Source organism: Elephas maximus, chromosome 5 (assembly GCF_024166365.1).
Source record: "Elephas maximus indicus isolate mEleMax1 chromosome 5, mEleMax1 primary haplotype, whole genome shotgun sequence".
Classification (NCBI taxonomy): Eukaryota; Metazoa; Chordata; class Mammalia; order Proboscidea; family Elephantidae; genus Elephas; species Elephas maximus.
In genome coordinates, this window is record NC_064823.1 from 88,905,842 (window position 1) to 88,924,602 (window position 18,761).

An 18,761-nucleotide genomic window follows, 5' to 3' on the forward strand; every position below is an offset into this window, starting at 1 on the left:
GTGTTTGGTGTGAGGTAGGGGCTCTGTTTCATGGACATCCAGTTTTGACAGCACTGTTTGTTAAAAAGACTATTTTTCCCCCATGGATTTTGGGCCCTTTGATCAGGTCACCATAGGTAGATGGACTTACATGTGGGCTCTCAGTTCTGTTCCATTGGCCAATGCATCTGTTGTTGTACTAGTAAAAGGCTGTTATGACTACCATAGCTGTATAATAGGTTCCGAAGGCAAATAATGCAAATCCTTCTACTTTGTTCTTTTTCAATACAGCCCTTTACTTATGTGGGGTCTCTTTCCTTTCCATATAAAGTTGATAATTAGTTTTTCCATCCCTTTAAAGAATGCTGTTGGTATTTGGATCTGGATTGCTTTGTATTTATAGATTGCTTTGGGTAGAATTGACATTTTCACAATGTCAAGTCCACCTATTCATGGGCATGGTATGTTTTTCCATTTATGTAGATCTGTTTTGGTTTCTTGCAGTAGTGTTTTGTCGTTTTCTTTAAACAGGTTCTTCAGGCCCCTGGTTAGATTTATTCCTAAGTATTTTATTTTTTTAAAGGCTAAGAGGAAATAGTCTCTTATAAAAAAATGTAAATGAAGTGGAACTTGAAGGATTCCTATGTTTAGACAGAGGGGAAAAAGATGAAATAATATCTGTGATCAGAAGAACAAAGAAAGGGAAATGAGATGGAGCTCATATAAATGTATAAAATATGGAGGAGGAAATAAAAAGGTCTATTTGACATAATGCTGCCCACTTATACTGTAAAGTTTCTATGAAAAAGAATTTTCTCTAAGCCTAGAGGCAGCATTTACAAAGATACTGGTATTTATTATACATACATACAAATATAAAATCATCTATCCTTTTTTTTATTCTTTTGTTTTCTAAAACCTCTCCCGTCGGCATGCAAACCACTTGAACTTTGACCTGTGGCAGTTACATTTTAACTTAATTGATTCTTTCTTGTGTATACATAAGAGCCAGATCACAAGGTAAGAGAATTTTTTAAGGAAGAATTGGATTTTACCAGGATGCTTAAAAACTGGGCTTCAGTTCTTGTGCTTATACAGCTATGTTATTATTTTAGCTGTGGGTCCTGTGGAAAGGTGCTAGTGTGGCCAATGGGATACAGTCACTGGATGAATGTAAAGGCTATACTGGACGAACTTGTTCAGAGGGGCCATGAAGTGACTGTGCTGACATCTTCAGCTGCCACCCTTGTGGATCCTAACAAATCATCTGCTATTAATTTTGAGGTTTATCTATCATCTTTTACTAAAGATGAATTAGATTCTTATTTTATGGAATGGATCACAAAATGGGCATTTGAATTACCAAGGAGTACATTGTGGGCATATGGTCCAAAGATGCAAAAAACGTATTACGAATATTCTGATACTATTCAAAAGCTCTGTGAAGATGCAATTTCAAACAAGAAACTTATAAAGAAACTGAAAGAATTAAAATTTGACGTCATTCTTGGAGATGCCATTTCTCCTTGTTGTGAGCTGCTGGCTGAGCTACTTAACCTACCTTTCATCTACACTCTTCGATTTACTACAGGCAATACATATGAAAAACTCTGCGGAGGACTTCCATACCCTCCTTCCTATGTACCTGTTGTCGTATCAGAACTTAGTGACAAAATGACATTCATGGAGAGAGTGACAAATATGTTGTATCTCCTACATTTTGACTTTTTCTTTGAGACTTTTAACAAGAAGAAGTGGGATCAGTTTTACAGCGAAGCTTTAGGTAAGTTAGTGGTTCATTTATTATATTTTCTTACCTCCAGTAGGTGGAAAGAAATTTTGCTTTTTTGTATGTTTTAGAGTAAATATGTAGGAGTATAGGCTCAAAAGAAATGCATATTTTATTTGAGGCAGTGGTGAAATGGAAATATAAAAGTTTCTTCGTCAAAATATATCAGTGATTATACAGAGCTTTTACAGGCAAAGTAAACTAGAACTCATTGACACTGGATGCTTTACTGTGGCATTGAAACACTGTATTAATATTCTTAGGGCTTTTTTACGTAAAGAGTTATATATGCACTGTGTTTATCACAAATCATAAGTGTACCAGTTATTTATTGCTGCAGTGATAGCCATCCTAAAACTCAGGGTTTACAAAAACAATCTTATTATTTGCCCACGATTCTCTGGGTCAGCAATTTGGGCTAGGATCAGTGAAATGTTTCTCCTTTGGGGCATGTCTGGGCTCACTCATTCAACTACAGCTAGCTCTCAGCTTGGTGGGACAAGAGGGCAATAGAAAACCTCATTCACATGTCTCAGGACCGGCAGATTATCAAGGCACTTTGATTCTCTCCTCCATGTTGTCTCTTCAGTGGGCAAAGATTGGGCTTTTTCATAGAGTAGCAGAATCCAAAAGAGCATGCATGAAGATCTAGGCCTAGATTCAGAGGTCATACAATCTCACATTTGCTACCTGATACTGGTAAAAGCAGGTGACAAGACTAGCCCAAATTCAAGGAGTAGAAAAATCGACTCCACCTACTAAAGAAGGAGGAGCGTCTGGGTGGTGTAAACAGGTCAGCACTCTACTACTACTTAAAAAGTTAGTAGTTTCAACTCACTGGGAGACACCATGAAAAGACAGGCTCGGTGATATGCTTCCTATAAGTCACAGACTTGAAAGCCCTGTGGAGCAGCTATCCTCTGTATGTATAGGAAAACAATGAGTTAGAATCCACATGACAGCAACTACCATGACAACTAATGAAGGAGTTGCAAAGAATGTGTGGATATTTTTAGTATACCACAATGAGATATTTCATTAACCATCCTGATAACGTTAAGTAAAAATCAGTCATGAGGAAACATACTTTCTGAAACCGGCTGTAATAAAAAATCACACGGCCATTTTATGTAACTCTGTTTACTTATCTTTAAAATTAAACATTTCTATGAGATTGTATTTAAGGTTCCTTTCAGCTTTCAAAATCAAAGTCTCTGATATTTGTCTTGCAAACTCAATTTCCTATTATTATATCTGTAGTATTTCTTTTATGTTACCATCTAATATCTCTTTTAAGAAGGGAATTACATAGTTCTGGATGACTATTCTCTGTGCATTATCTAAACAATCTGTTAAATAAACTTAAAACATTGAGGATTAATATTAGAATGACCAGTCTCTGGTGTCTGATTCTATATGCCTGCTTACCATCTGTTAGAAAAATGAAGCAAAATGTCCTGGTCTAGTGCATTTTCATATATGAATGATTTCTAATTAAGATTCTGTAAACAATTTATTCAATAACATGTATTTATTGAGCTCCTCCTATGTTCCTTGTTTTGAGTGGGGCACAAGAAAATTAGTAAACATTAAGAGCTTACTGTCTTCCAGACACTCTTCTAAGTCTTTTATATGTGTTAACTCAGGGAAGACACACAAAAACTCTTTTTATAGGCATTATTATTCCCCAAATTTTACAGATGTGGAAACTGAAGTAAAGAAAGTATATGTAAGTCACTCGAGGTCTCGTGGGAAGGAAGTGATGGAGATGGAGATTGAGGCACAGCAGTCTAGTAGCTGCACATAACACTTTGCATATTGCTTTAACTGAAAGAAAAGAGAGATAGTCTTTAAAACTCTACTTTCCCTTTAGAGAGACATTGTGTTAAGCACTGAGTATGCTCATAAAAGAAGTTCAGTTTAGTTTTTCTTAAGCTGGGTGTCCTTTTAACAGCTGCATGTCACATCACAGCTGACATGTGTAACTAAATTGCCCAAATTTACCTTCTCCAAGAGAAATCTTTCCTCACCACCATTTGCTAATATATGTAAAACATCCTTTTCTTTGGCTACTACTGGAAAAAAAAAATGGAACTTTAAGACAAATAGCTCTTTTAAGTGGAACTTGACCATTCTTAGCACAAATGTAATATTAACAGTGGTTAAGAAGGTATGTAACATTAACTTAATATTATTAAGAGAATAAGGATCCTAGTTATAAAAACATTAACCAATGACTATATGTGTTGTATGAAGTTATAATTGTCAGTGATAGAAAGCATGAAGCCGGAATCAAAGTCTCTAAGATAAAGCTGTTAAAAATTAATCATGAATTGTAGGTCATAGAAAATAAGCTCTTAGAACTGGATGGGATCCATAGTAAGGACATGGATGGTAAAGTGAAGGAAAACAGGGCATCATACGGCAAGTAATCAAAGGAGAAAGCAAAATGATGGATGTAGTGAGGGGGTAGGTGGGTGGTTCTGTAGAAAATAAATGACTAAACAAATAAACTAAATCCACAAAAAATTTAGGAGACCTTTAAGTAAATAAAAGAACAGATGTACAAGAGACTGATGCAAATAGACTTTTACAACCAAGTCAGCTTTCCAATCAGAACCATAAGTTTTATTTCATTCCTTGGGAAAACTCCCATAACAGCTTTGCTAATTTCAGTCTAGGGATAGAAATTGAGAAAGGAGATTCCATGGCCAAGTTATAAACTCATAAAAGGAGAAATTTACAGCTTTTTGCAGATGAATCTCCTTTTGCTTAGTAAGGCTTATCTTCATTTTTTTTGTAACATTTTTTAATTTTTCTGGAGATGGAAGGTGCAAACTTGGGCAAGAAAATATATTTGATGGATTGAAAGATAGGGTTTTTTTTTTAAAGTTCAGTTATTTTCAGATAGTTATCAGAAACCAAGCTCTTTAAATTATGTCGGAATAATCAATATATGTCAGATTATTTCAAGTTTCCTGGAAGGGAAGAAATCAATGACATGGAGGTAAAAGTGAAAGACATCATCTTCATTTAGAGTTTAATATTCATCATGTACTTTAGTGATCACGAATGTCCCAGAAGTTTGCTTCAACGATAAACTTTCTTCAGTAAAATAAACAAGAGAGAGTAAGTTTCTCAGCTATGGAAGAAAATGTTTGTTGATTCCTAATGAACTCTCCATCATTAGTGCCTAGAAGTCTCTTTACTCATGTCATCAATTAAGGAGAATACCCGGTCCACTGGGGTTCCTCTGCCTGCCTTTCCTTGTACCCTTAAAGGAAATTCATCCTTCCACTGGTAATCTGTTTGTTCTCTGGAGGTTGTACACCAGATGCAGGCTGGTGTGGACAATGCAAATTCCTCACACTGATAATCCATATTTCATGTGGAGGATTACTAAGAATTACCTCTTCTAGAAAACAATTTCATATTCAACCACTATCATGGACCTTGGGATGTTTCTTCAGTTTCATGGAGCAGAGAAGTGGCTCCTGAAATGAGGCCATGTTCCATATTAAGCTATTGGTATTACATGGGTCAGCCCTGGAGGTTGCGAATGATCAGTTAGTAAAGAAAATAAAATATGTTGAATGTGCAAGGGACTAAAGTAAAATTGTCACAAATATCATAAAAGAGTCATGCTAGTACTATGTAGACAGAAAATAAAAATGAATTGTTAGAATGTAATGGTCGTCACGTACTCAGACAACTATAGAGAAATACTGGCCTAGAAATAAAAATCTATCAGTTAGGGGGAACTCGTAATACAAGAGAATAAAAAAAAAAAAAAAGAACCTTTAATGAACGTTTGAACCTATATCGTATAACACAGAGGTGGAGTTTCAGATTAGATATATAAGTCTCTCGCTTGCATGGATTTTCTTCCTTCCTTCCTTCCTTTTTTTTTTTTTTTGGTTCGTATGTCTGTTTTAATTTTTAACACCAACATATTTTGAACATCTTGATATACAGAGACCTGAGATTTTATTCCCAGGTCTTGTAAGAAAAGTGAATATGAGTGGCAATATTTATGAATTTATAAATTTCCCTGTCCCTATTTTATTTTTCAGGAAAACCCACTACATTGTGTGAATTGATGGGGAAAGCTGATAAGTGGCTGATACGAACATATTGGGATTTTGAATTTCCTCGCCCATTCTTACCTAATTTTGAATTTGTGGGAGGACTCCACTGTAAACCTGCCAAACCTTTGCCTAAGGTAAAACTTTGGTCTCAAAAAGTGTTTTCCACTCTCAGTTCAGAAGTCTTGTGGAAAAGACACTTGAAAACGTATAAAATTTCATCACACCATTCCCTCATACATCATGTTTTTCATGTATTATTATCACCACAAGTCTGTGGGTTACATTATAATTGTGGAGAAGGTCGAGAGAAAGCTCAGATCACGTGCATATAGCCATTTTAAAAGAATTTTGCACTGCCCAACATATAAGGATAATTTGCTCAACATAGAGTATTCTGTGTCAAAGTTTAGATGCTGAATTCTCTACTCACGACTGGAGAGGGAGCAATGAAGAAGAGAGACAGAGTCCCAGCTCTCAGGAAGCTCACAGACTAGATGACAAGATAAGCCATAAATATTAAACAAGTATATGGGTTTTTACGCATTCTTATACAATAAAGCACAAATAATATTATGATAGGAAAGACTGAGGTAGTTCTCTCCTATTTTAATTGAGAAAATTGCAAAGTATTCAAAGAAACAAAGTCTAATAATATTATATCAAAAATGAAAATATGTGTCTATATTCAAAGTCCATGCTAGAGATAAAATGGGATTTGGGGCTGTAATTCATGATACTATGAGCGGCAGCACATGCAGAAAGACTCCAATTCTACCTGCCTTAGCCATCTTGTGCTGTTACAACAGAAATACCACAAGTGGATGGCTTTAACAAAGAGAAGTTTATTCTCTCACAGCCAGATGTCCAAATTCAGGGCACCAGCCCTGAGGAAGCCTTTCTCTCTCTGCCGGCTCTGGAGGAAGGTCTTTGTCATCAGTCTTCCCTGGGAGCATCTCAGCTCAGGGACCCTGGGTCTAAAGGACACACTTTGCTCCCAGCCCTGCTTTCTTGGCAGTATGAGATTTCCACTCTCTGCTAGCCTCCCTTTCATCTCTTGAGAGATAAAAGGTAGTGCAGGCTACACTTTGGGGAAACTCCCTTTACATTGGATCAGGGGTGTGATCTGGTATGGGTGTTACAATCCCACCCTAATCCTCTCTAACATAAAATTACAACCACAAAATAGAGGACAACCACACAATAGGGGGAATCACGGCCCAGCCAAACTGACACATACGTTTTTCAGGGGACATAATTCAGTCCGTGACATTACCCAAACCTGTAATACCATCTGTATAAAAATCAGTGTGCACGGGGAAAAAGACAGGCAAAATTAAAGGCAAAAAAGGTTTTATTTCATTTTATCTAAATTTGTGCCTATAGTCCAAAGTGTAGCATTTTCTACTAAAATGTAGTTTCATGTGTATCTTTGGCTCAGGCATAAGGCAGCTTTTGTTCCCCTACATGTGAACCTTACAAGAGCTTGTCATCAGAGAGCCAGGTTCTAAGATGAATGCATGTGTGCAGAGAGGAGAGCAGGATGAGGGTAAGCACTTGACACCACATAACGGCAAGGCAGGGCAAAGTGCTAGATCCTTGTGAATGGCATTTGCGGACACACTTTCTGATAAAGAGAAAGGTGCACGAATTTGGAGAAAGTAGAAAGAGAATTTCTGATCCCTCATGGTATAATCGATTAGGTAATTTGCAACATAAATACAAATATACAACTGGTTCTGTGCCACTTTCCAGCTATGTGACTGTGGACAAGTTACTTAACTTCCTATGCCTCAGCATCCTTATCTCTAAAATAAGGATGATAATAGCTCCTATCTCATTGGACTGGTGTGAGAATGAAATGGCCTACTTTGTGTAAAGCCCTTACGGAAGAACATAGTTATGCTAAACAAATATTAACTATTGTGATTACAATTTGTATTACTGCTCCCATCAACAAAAGGATTTAAAAGGATTTGTAAAGACAGTAGACTCGGAAAGATTAAAAAAGGGAAAAGAGTTAGCAAGAAATAAAGTAAGGCAAAAATAAAGGCCAGATCTGGTCATAGGTTTTACATTAAGCAAGAGATAATAAAATTTCTAGAAACAACTGACTTCTGAGGATAATCAGAGAGTTTACAAGTACTAGCAAAAAACCAAAGAATTTAAATTCTCGTAGAAGCTTTAATATCTGATCATTAATCTAGACTGGAGGGATTCCGTCTGTCATGGATTGAATTATGTCCCCCCCAAAATGTGTATATTTACTTGGTTAGGCCATGATTCCCAGTATTTTATGGTTGTCCTCCATTTTGTGATTGTAATTTTACATTAAAGAGGATTAGGCTGGGATTGCAAATACCCTTGCCAGATCACACCCCTGATCCAATATAAAGGGAGTTTCCCTGGGGTGTGACCTGCACCACCTTTTATTTCTCAAGAGATAAAAGGAAAGGGAAGTAAGCAGAAAGTAGGGAACCTCATACCACCAAGAAAGCAGTCCCAGGAGCAGAGCACGTCCTTTGGACTTGAGGTTTTCCTACACTGAGATGCTCCCAGACCAAGGGAAAACTGATGACGAAGACCTTCCTGCCGAACCAACAGAGAGAGAAGGCCTTCCCCTGGAGCTGCCACCTTGGATTCAGACTTGTAGCCTACTGGACTGTGAGAGAATAAACTCTTTGTTAAAGCCATCCACTTGTGGTATTGCTGTTACAGCATCACCAGTCATCATTAGTCAGCATTTTAGTCATCATTTGATGACTAAAATACCTTCCGATATTTTTATAAATTTGTATTAGAATATATACTGGCAAACTCATAATTTTCTTCCCCCAAGACATATCTGGGTGCACTCCAGCATTTGATCCAGTCTAATTTGACACCACAGAGTTTTACAGCATAAAACAAAGCAGAGATCATTGTAACCTGATAATACAATCTATGGGAAAAAAAGCTTCTGTTAGGAATTACTTGGAACCAGACTTAATGCTCTGACAGAGACTGGAGGAACCTCTGAAACTATGGCCCCTGGATGCTCTGTAAATCCAGAACTAAAGCCACTCCAGAAGCTCACTCCAGACAAAGATTAGACAGGACTATAAAACAAAAATAATACACGTGAGGAGTGTGCTTCTTAGTTCAATCAGATGCACGAGACCAAATAGGTGGCTCCTGTCTGAAGGTAGGATAAGAAGGCAGGAAGGGACAGGAACTGGTTGAATGGATACAAGGAACCTGGGATGGAAAGAGGGAATGTGCTGTCATATTGTGGGGATTGCAACTAATATCACAAAATAATATGCGTATAAATTTTTGTATAAGAAATTAACTTGAGCTGTAAACTTTCACCCAAAGCGCAATAAAAAAGAAAAAAAAAAAAAGAAGTTACTTGGAGTGATGCATTACAAATCACTCAGTAACACATAAATTAGAAAACATAATGTTATCTCAACCATTTAGATAACACATAAATTAGAAAACATAATGTTATCTCAAACATTTAGATAACCTAAATCACTAGCTAGGCTTGTCAGGTCAGGCAGGAAAGGACTGGTTACGTATTAACTTGTAACATAGTTGCTGAGTTAGAATATAGACAAAGATTTTTCATGACTTTGTGTTATGGGCCTCTATGAATCCATAGATAAGTTGACCAGATGTTTTACCCATTAATTCACATTCCCAAGGAGTATTATCTGCCTAATATAAATGGTTTGTAGGTAAAATTTATAACATTCATTATCAACCATTGGTTCAGATTCCTTAGAAATACCTGAGCCAGTATCAAATATACAATCAAATTTATACCCAATATTTAAGAAGGCTATATAAAAATAATATTAATATATTTCATTGAAATTTTATTAGGAATTTTAATGAAATTGGGTCAGAACAAACAGCAGCAAAGTTTGAATTGCTATTTTCTTAGTATGAGGCAAGATTAGTATAACATAGTCAACATTCTCAGTTTGTGCCAGAAAGAAAAAAGATAAAATACCTTGAAGAAAAATTATTTTCACAAATATTTGCATGTTTCAGAAAATTACTGTAATGTCCACAGAAGAAAGGTTAATAAGTCAGAGTCTTATCAGAGGCTATACTTCAGGGATCTTACTGGTATGGGAATTTGAAACACCAGGAAAGGTTGGGGTTAATAATAGAGGTTCTTACTGATGTACATACAGGTAACTTAAGAAGGGCACTTCTTTTCTCATACCAAAATGTTTATATGTACCCTCTCTTTAGCCATTGTAACCAGGAAGCCCACACACCAAAATAAAACTTCCCAGAAAGGGATCAATTTGACAGACAATAATATACAAAGTAATTCAAGGATCCTAGTTACAGACTCTCTTTTCCCTTTATTCAAGGAATCCTGTAAGGAGTTCAGAGCCTCTTGAATACTTAAGTCAACTTTCAACTCCTCAAAGACCTTAAAAAAAAAAAAAAAAAAAGCTCAATTTGTTTGACATTGCAGGAAGAGAAAAAGCTCCTTGACAGAATTTTATTACTGTTTCAGAAGGGAATTCAGAGGGAAGTATTTTCAAGCTGTTCAGGCCTGGGCTAGGTCATATTAAGAAGATCTTTGCAAAGCAGAGAACTTGGACATAGTTTAGGCCATAACAGTTTTGGATTAGTGGACACAATGAAGTGAGGTCTTAAAACTGGTCTTGATGCACAAGCTGCTAGCCTTGATAAGTAAGATATTTTAGTGGGCCACAGTCTTATCTTCCTGGAACAAATCATTAAATTATTTTTGCTAGATCTCAGTATTGTTTAGCACAGCATTATACATTTTTTAGCACTCAAAGTTATAACTGCATTGCACCATATGCCAGGTTGTTCAAAGATTTCCTTTACTGCCATCTCTTCTTGAGTACTGTTGAATAAATTATTCACTGGGTAGAAAAATGGATTTAATGTCACCAGTCTCCTTCTCAAAGTATTTAATGGTTTGTCATGTTAGAATACAAGACTACTTTAACAATTCTTGTCTACCTGGAAGTGAGTGTATGTATTTTCTTAAAACTAAAAAAAGAAAATGAACAAAATGAAACAAAGATCTCCCCGTACTATTGCTTTTTCATGTAAAAAAAAAAATTATGTATTTTCAGGAAATGGAAGAGTTTGTCCAGAGCTCTGGAGAAGATGGTGTCGTGGTTTTTAGTTTGGGGTCAATGGTCAAAAACCTTCCAGAAGAAAAGGCTAACCTGATTGCAGCAGCCCTTGCCAAGATTCCACAGAAGGTACACTAAGTTGTCTTTGTGCTGAACAATTACTTGAATGAGCCTCTTTAAAGTCTGTAAACAGGGCCCATTAAAATGGTTTCCACAAAGGGAAGAGAATGTCATAATACAATTGGATAAAGATGATCTCATATTCCCATTTTTCTTTTTTGGTTAAATCCTGAAATAGTTCGAGGGGGGCTCATTTGCTTACATCGTCCACATTGAGTTTCACATTGCTCTCAGCAACATTTATATATTAGAGGATGCGTGTGAGATTTTGAAGCTATTATGATAATATGTATGGCCAGGAAAGTAAAAATGCCCAAATCTTACCCTACAAATTAAAGCGTTTACCCAAGAGGGACTCTGGAAGTTACAAGCAGCAGCAGAGAGGCATCAAGTTACAATTAAATCAGTCACTGCACAAGAACTCAACATCAAAAATAGAATTTAATAAAAGATGAGTTGGACGTTAGAATTCAGACCCAGGTGAAATTAGAAATCTTCCTGCTCTGGACCCTACTTCTCACAAGGTAAAAATAATGTATATCTTAAAACCAGCCCTCTATGTAGAGACCCAGAAATAATCCTGGGCTCATTTCTGTGGAATCCTGGAGAGGAATAGAGAGGCAGCTGCCCGAGGGGGCCGGGCTTTGCCTCCTATGAAAGCAGGAAAGGGCTATGCTAAGGAAGGGGCACGGGCTTTTGATGTAAAGGTCTCCTTATCCCTGCCGAGTAAAATTTTGCTAAAGATAATTCAAAAGTGGTTGTAGCAATACATCAATAGGGAACTGTCAGAAATTCAAACTGGATTCAGAAGAGGATGTGGAACAAGTGATATTGTTTCTGATATCAGATGGATCATGATTGAAAGAGAATACAGGACAGATATTTACCTGTGTTTTACTGACTACGCAGAGACATTTGATGGTGTGGATCATATCAAATTATGGATAACATTGCAAACGATGGCTGTTCCAGAACACTTAATTGTGTTCATGAGAAAACTGTACATGGATCAAGAGGCTTTCTGATAGGATCAATCAAAGCTGTCTCACTGGGGGCAAACTACTTCGCACCTTCGTGCCTGATTGAAACTATTTCCAAGTAACCCACACACAATTTTTATCTCAAAGGAACTGGAATTAGGCTGAAACCAGATTGACAGATTTCATTTCATTGAGAAGAGGCAGTTGTGGCATTAGGTACTACTTTGAGCTAGGTGTATCTTCTTTGATACAGGAGACATTCCAAATTAGATTGCTCTAGGACATAAAGTAGAAACTCTGGTGGCATAGTGGTTAAGGGTTTGGCTGCTGACCAGAAGGTAGGCAGTTTGAATCCACCAGGTGCTCCTTGGAAACCCTATGAGGCAGTTCTACTCTGTCCTGTGGGGGTACTATGAGTTGGAATCAACTCAGTAGCAACGGGTTTGGTTTTTTCTTTCATTTTTCAGTCCATAAAGTACAACTAAGTAACTTAATAGCAGAAAATGTTAATTTTCTTAACTGAGGTTATTATAATGCCTTTGAATTATGGCTTTGGTGGAAAATATTGAATGTACTATGGACTGCCAAAGAACGAACAAGTCTGTCTCCGAAGAAATACAGCCAGAGTGCTCTCAGAAGCAAGGATGGCAAGATTTTGTCTCATATACTTTGCGCATGTTATCAGGAGGGACTAGTCCCTGGAGAAGGACTTTATGCTTGGTAAAATAGAAAGCAAAAAAGAGGAAAACCCTCTGTCATGGACTGAACTGTGCCCTCCCAAAATATGTGTCAACTTGATTAGGCCATGATTAGCAGTATTGTGTGGTTGCGCTCCATTTTGTGATTGCTATTTTATGTTAAAGAGCATTAGGGTCGGATTGTAACACTTTTACTAAGATCACATCCCTGATCCAGTGTAAAGGGAGTTTCCCTGGGGTGTGGCCTGCACCAAATTTTATCTCTCAAAAAGTAGGACGGAGCAAACAGACAGTGGGGGAGATCATATCACCAAGAAAGCAGTGCCAAGAGCAAAGCGGGTTCCTTGGACCCAGGGTCCCTGTGTGGAAAAACTCCTAGTCCAGCGGAAGATTGATGAGAAGGCTGACAGAGAGAGAAAAACTTCCCCTGGAGCTGACATCCTGAATTTGGAATTTTAGCCTACTTTACTGTGAAGAAATAAATTTCGCTTTGTTAAAGCCATTCTCTTGTGGTATTTCTGTTATAGCAGCACTAGATAACTAAGACACCCTCTATAAGATGGATTGACACAGTGGCTGCAACAATGGTCTCAAACAGCAACGATTGTGAGGATTGCGCAGGACCCAGAAGTGTTTCCTTCCATTGTACAATGGGTCAGTATGAGTCAGAACCAAATCAAAGTCATCTAACAATAACAATATGGTCAATAACCACCATAGATGACACAACTTTGCTTGGCAAAGATGAAAAAGCCTTGCATCACTTAGTGTTGAAGGTAAAAGACTAGAGCCTTCCCTGTGGCTTACACCTGAACACGAAGAAAACTAGACCAATAAACAACACCACAGTAAATGAAGAATAAATTGAAGTAATTAATCATTTCATTCCACTTGGATCAACAGTCAAGACCCACGGAAGCAGCAGTCAAAAAATCAAATGGCATATTGAATTGGGAGAAACCAAACAAAAACTGTTGCAGCTGAGCTGATTCCGACCAAAACCAATCCTTTAGGACAGAGCAGAACTGCCCCATAAAGTTTCCAAGGACAGGGTGATGGATTCAAACTGTTGACCTTTTGATTAGCAGCCATAGCTCTTAAGCACTGTGCCAGCAGGGCTCCTAAACTGGGAAAGCTGCTGCAAAAGAACTCTTTCAAGTTTTAAAAAGCAAAGGTGCCACTTTTATGACTAAGGTGTTCCTGACCCAAGCCATGATCTCTTCAATTGTCTCATATGTGTGTGAAAGCTAGACAATGAATAAAGAAGACTGAAGAAGAATTGATGCCTTTGAATTGCGGTGTTGGCAAAGAATACTGAATATACTGTACTGCCAAAAAAAATAAATAAATAAATTGGTCTTAGAAGAAATACAATGAGAATGCTTCTCAGAAGTGAGGATGGCAATATTTCAGCTCACTTATTTTGTACACTTCATCAGAGAAGGCTAATCACTGGCAAAGAACATTATGTTTGGTGAAGTAGAGAGTCATCAAAACCCTCAAGGAGATAGCTTGAAACAATAGCCACAACAATGAATTAAAAAAAAATAACAATGACCATGAAGATAGCGAGGTATCAGTTAATGATCCATTCTGTATTACATAAGATCACCATGAGCCAGAGCCCACTCGACAGCAACTAACAACAGAAACAATAGTCAATGACAATAATATGGCATTGTTAACTAGTTTTTATTTTAATACCCACCATATTATTGTTTCTGGAATTCCTAGCTTGTTTCATGATATGTTACCATACAATGTCAATTCCACAACTACTAATGCCTTAGGAAAAGAAAAACGGGGATTGTGCATTCAACACATTTCTGTTTAAAAGAATGAAGGTAGCAGGTTTCTTCCAGTAATTAATAAAAAATAATTAATATTCTATGCATAAGGAAAAGAAACTTTATTTGTCCCATGTAAAATAAAGTATATCATTGACAATTATTATAATATAGTATACTTTATTATGCTTTCTTCTTTGTTATAAATATATAACTCTTCATCAAAATGCTTTATGAAAAAGTAAACATAAGCAAATTCTTACCTATTTTCCTCAGAAATGCTACACCAAGCAAACTTTTTCTTATAGTAAAACCAGTGTTTGTTATATGAGATGGCCCCAGAAGATAAATCTGTGGGAATTTCAGCTAACTTTGTGTTTTAAACACTATGGCTCTGACTGATTCTTGATTGCATCTTAAGTACTATAGTTCTTCATTTACAATCTACTTAATTTCCTTCAGCTCTTTACAACAAATAATAGCATTTTATAGTAAGCCGTACAAAAAATACATGATAAATGAGTCCTTAGGTGTGTGACACTTTAATTGTTTAAACTATTGAACAGTATGGAAACCCTGGTTACCTAGTGGTTAAGGATTACGTCTGCTGACCAAAAGTTTGGCAGTTCGACTCTACCAGGCACTCCTTGGAAACTCTATGGGGCAGTTCTACTCTGTTCTATAGGGTTGCTATGAGTTGAAATCGACTCAGTGGCAGCAGGTACTGAACAGTACTCATTATTTAACATCTCTGGACAGAAGATACCCTGTCTGTTCATTAGATGAAGCAAAGAAAGACGACTTCTTAATATCCTTTAATTTGTGAAAAATAACTTCTCAATCTATTATCTTACTCATGAATAATGCATTTACTTCATCTTTAATAGGTTGTGTGGAGATTTGAAGGCAAGACACCAGATACATTGGGACCTAATACTCGGCTGTATGAGTGGATCCCCCAGAATGATCTTCTTGGTAAGACTGTGACAAGCAAGTACTAAAATTCTGAATAAGAGAATATCTGAGGAATAATAGTTCACAGCTACCAAATCCAACTTCTGCTTTGAAAACACTGGCAATCAGGCACTATCTCTGACCTCTAAATTTTCTATAACTCATGGGTCATCTTTCTTGCCTCCAGGTTTTCCTGCCTCAAATCTATCTTCCCCACTACTGTTATAGTTCTTTATCTAAGGTGTTATATGGAAATAACACCACTTTCCTTTGGACTTTCAGCAGCTTCCACTGCCTACAAACTAAAGTACAAACCTAACAGGTTACAAAATACTTTGTGATCAGCATAAATCCATCATTTCTCCTCTATTTCCAAACATACACTGAGATACTGCATATACCAGAGTCATTCTCTATGCTCTTAAGAGAAACGGTTCCTTCATGCTTCTGTGATTTTGAGCGTGGAGTTGTTTTAATCTAGGTTTCTCCCACACTTTTCTAACTGACAAATAAACTGGGTACCAAAGCTTTCTCTCATTTCCGCCTACAGTGTCCTCTGGTAATAATCTGTAGATATATATATATATGTGTGAGGAAACCCTGGTGGCGTAGTGGTTAAGTGCTACAGCTGCTAACCAAGAGGTTGGCGGTTCGAATCTGCCAGGCACTCCATGGAAACTCTGTGGTGCAGTTCTGCTCTATCCTATAGGGTCTCTATGAGTTGGAATCGACTTGAAGGCAATGGGTTATATACGTGATTCCTTGAGTGTATTAATCCTCTGCAGAAAATATTGCCTTCTGTATTGGCTTATACTATCCATTTCCATTTTTTAATTATGGGACTAAGAGCTTTTTTTTTTTTTTTAATTTCTTTCTTAGGTCACCCAAAAACCAAAGCTTTTATCACACATGGTGGAACCAATGGTGTCTATGAAGCCATTTACCATGGAGTTCCCATGGTGGGACTCCCCCTGTTTGTTGATCAACCTGATAACATGGCTCACATGAAAGCCAAGGGAGCAGCTGTCCACTTGAATTTGAACACAATGTCAAGTACAGATTTTCTCAATGCATTGAACACAGTCATTAATGACACTTCGTGAGTATAACATATGTTTTTTACTAGGCAGTTTTTATAGATAGCTTCTAGTGTCAACAAAGAGTATGAATATCAGCTCAGTTTAAAAAGGCTAATTTTTAACTAATTTGAAATTCACTTTTATTTTCAACCAGTAATTTCAAAGTTGTATTTTAATTCCACAAATTTAATTGGAAAACAATTAGTGCAACACCTCAATTTTTTTAAATTCAAATATATGCAAATTTTAAGTAGGTAATATCAAAAAGCTTAGAGAAACTCTAAAAATTAGTGTGACAGAATATATTTATTGTGAGTAGACATGATTCAAATCAGGGAGAGTCAACCCCAAGGTGTTGGAAAGGCGGCTCAAAGAGGTCACAGGGAAAGCAGGTTATATAGGTCATTGTTATGTTAATTTCCCAAGAGATAGCATCAAAATAAATGCAGGGTTCCAGGCAGCTGAAGACAGAGACTCACTAAGGGTACACCACGTGTTTTGCAGTCAGACCCTGGGGTTCCTAATTCTCCAAAAGAGCCCAATGCCTAAGGCAAAATGATCTCTGCTAAGGTGCTTACAAGGCTATTGTATGACTTCAAGGTGACTTTAGGAAAACAGTTCCTTAAAGGTCAAGGTTTAACAGGACGCTAAATGGCTTGGGTGGATCACCCCAATTCTGTGAACCCAGGAATCTGGATTCCAGGAGAATCAAAACAATTTTGTCTGTAATTGTAAGAAGTATTTTTTTTTTTTAATATGATAGAATTCACACAAGGGAAGATTTTAAACTTGAAAGACACATAATACAAAATATTTCAATAAAATCAATGCAATTTAATTATCAACATAAAAGAGAAAAATATGAACATTAAATGACTGAAGATAAAGCATTTTATAAAATTCAACATTCATTTGTGAGCCTCAGGACGTTGAAAGAAAAAGGGTTCCAGGAAAGAGACAGAGGTAAGAGAAAGCCGAAAGGTGTTGTGGTGGGAACAAGTTTGGTGTGTTCAAGAAACAACAAGAAAGCCAATGTGCCTATTGAAGTCTGTGCATGGGACAAAGTGATGGATGTTGTTGCCAAGAACCTGATCATGTAGAGTTCTGTAGTCCAGAGAACAGATTTGTGCTTTATTTTAAATGTGATGAGAAGCCAGTTGAAAGCTTTGAGTAGGTGAGTGTCATGTTCTGATGTATATTTCAAAAGATTCACACTGGCTACTAGGAGGAAAACAGACAGTTGAGGGTACAAAAGAAAGATGGAAGCAGAGAGACCATTAGGAGGCATTTTATCGAACATGACACAATTCCTAGTTAAAAACTTCAAAAGGATCATTGTCAAAACACATTTGCGCTATGTTGCTTACAGCACTTAGAATAACTCATATTATTTCAACTACTAGAAAATATTTACATTTCCCGTATTAACTTCCATTTTCACCTTTTAAAATATGTGTAAATTAGAAAACTCCAATTTATAAGCCAAACTTACTATGATGATCCAAGCAAAAACGTATTTCTCCTGCTGCAAGTCTATGGATATATTTTGAAACATTTATATTTTCAAATATCTTGTCAGAACTATTTTCAAAATGGACTTGATATCCTTAAGGAAATTAACTCCTTTCAAATCTGTTGCCTTTGTGTTTTTCGTTTAGCTATAAAGAGAATGCTATGAAATTATCAAGAATTCATCATGATCAGCCAGTGAAGCCTCTAGATCGAGCTGTCTTCTGGATTGAGTTTGTCATGCGTCACAAAGGAGCCAAACACCTTCGGGTTGCAGCCTATGACCTCACCTGGTTCCAGTACCACTCTTTGGATGTGATTGCATTCCTACTGGCCTGTGTGGCAATGGCTATATTCATCATCACAAAATGTTGTCTGCTTTGTTGTCTGAGGTTTTCTAAGACAGGAAAGAAGAAAAAAAGAGAGTAGCTGCATCTGAGGTCTGAATATTGCGTACTGATATATGGAACTCCAACAGTTTATTCCAGCAGGAATAGGCTGCAATGTCAGATTTTCCTCTTCCTGTAACAAAACAATTTTCACACTTTACCTGGTTAAGTCAAAAATTTCTTTCAGGAGATTTATTACCTGTCTAAGACTTTGAAATATTTGAAGCAAAAAAAAAAACTGGAGAAATATGAAAATAAATATACATATAAGT

The 18,761-nt window shown here is 36.8% G+C and overlaps 1 protein-coding gene across 1 annotated transcript; it reads left to right on the top strand.

Moving 5' to 3' along the window:
• Positions 1–1,038: 1,038 nt before the first annotated feature.
• Positions 1,039–18,529, top strand: LOC126077119 (UDP-glucuronosyltransferase 2B17-like). Its single transcript, XM_049886140.1, has 6 exons — positions 1,039–1,762; positions 5,842–5,990; positions 10,971–11,102; positions 15,446–15,533; positions 16,392–16,611; positions 18,250–18,529. Exons 1-6 carry the CDS (start codon positions 1,039–1,041, stop codon positions 18,527–18,529), a joined length of 1,593 nt encoding a protein of 530 aa, XP_049742097.1.
• Positions 18,530–18,761: the final 232 nt, after the last annotated feature.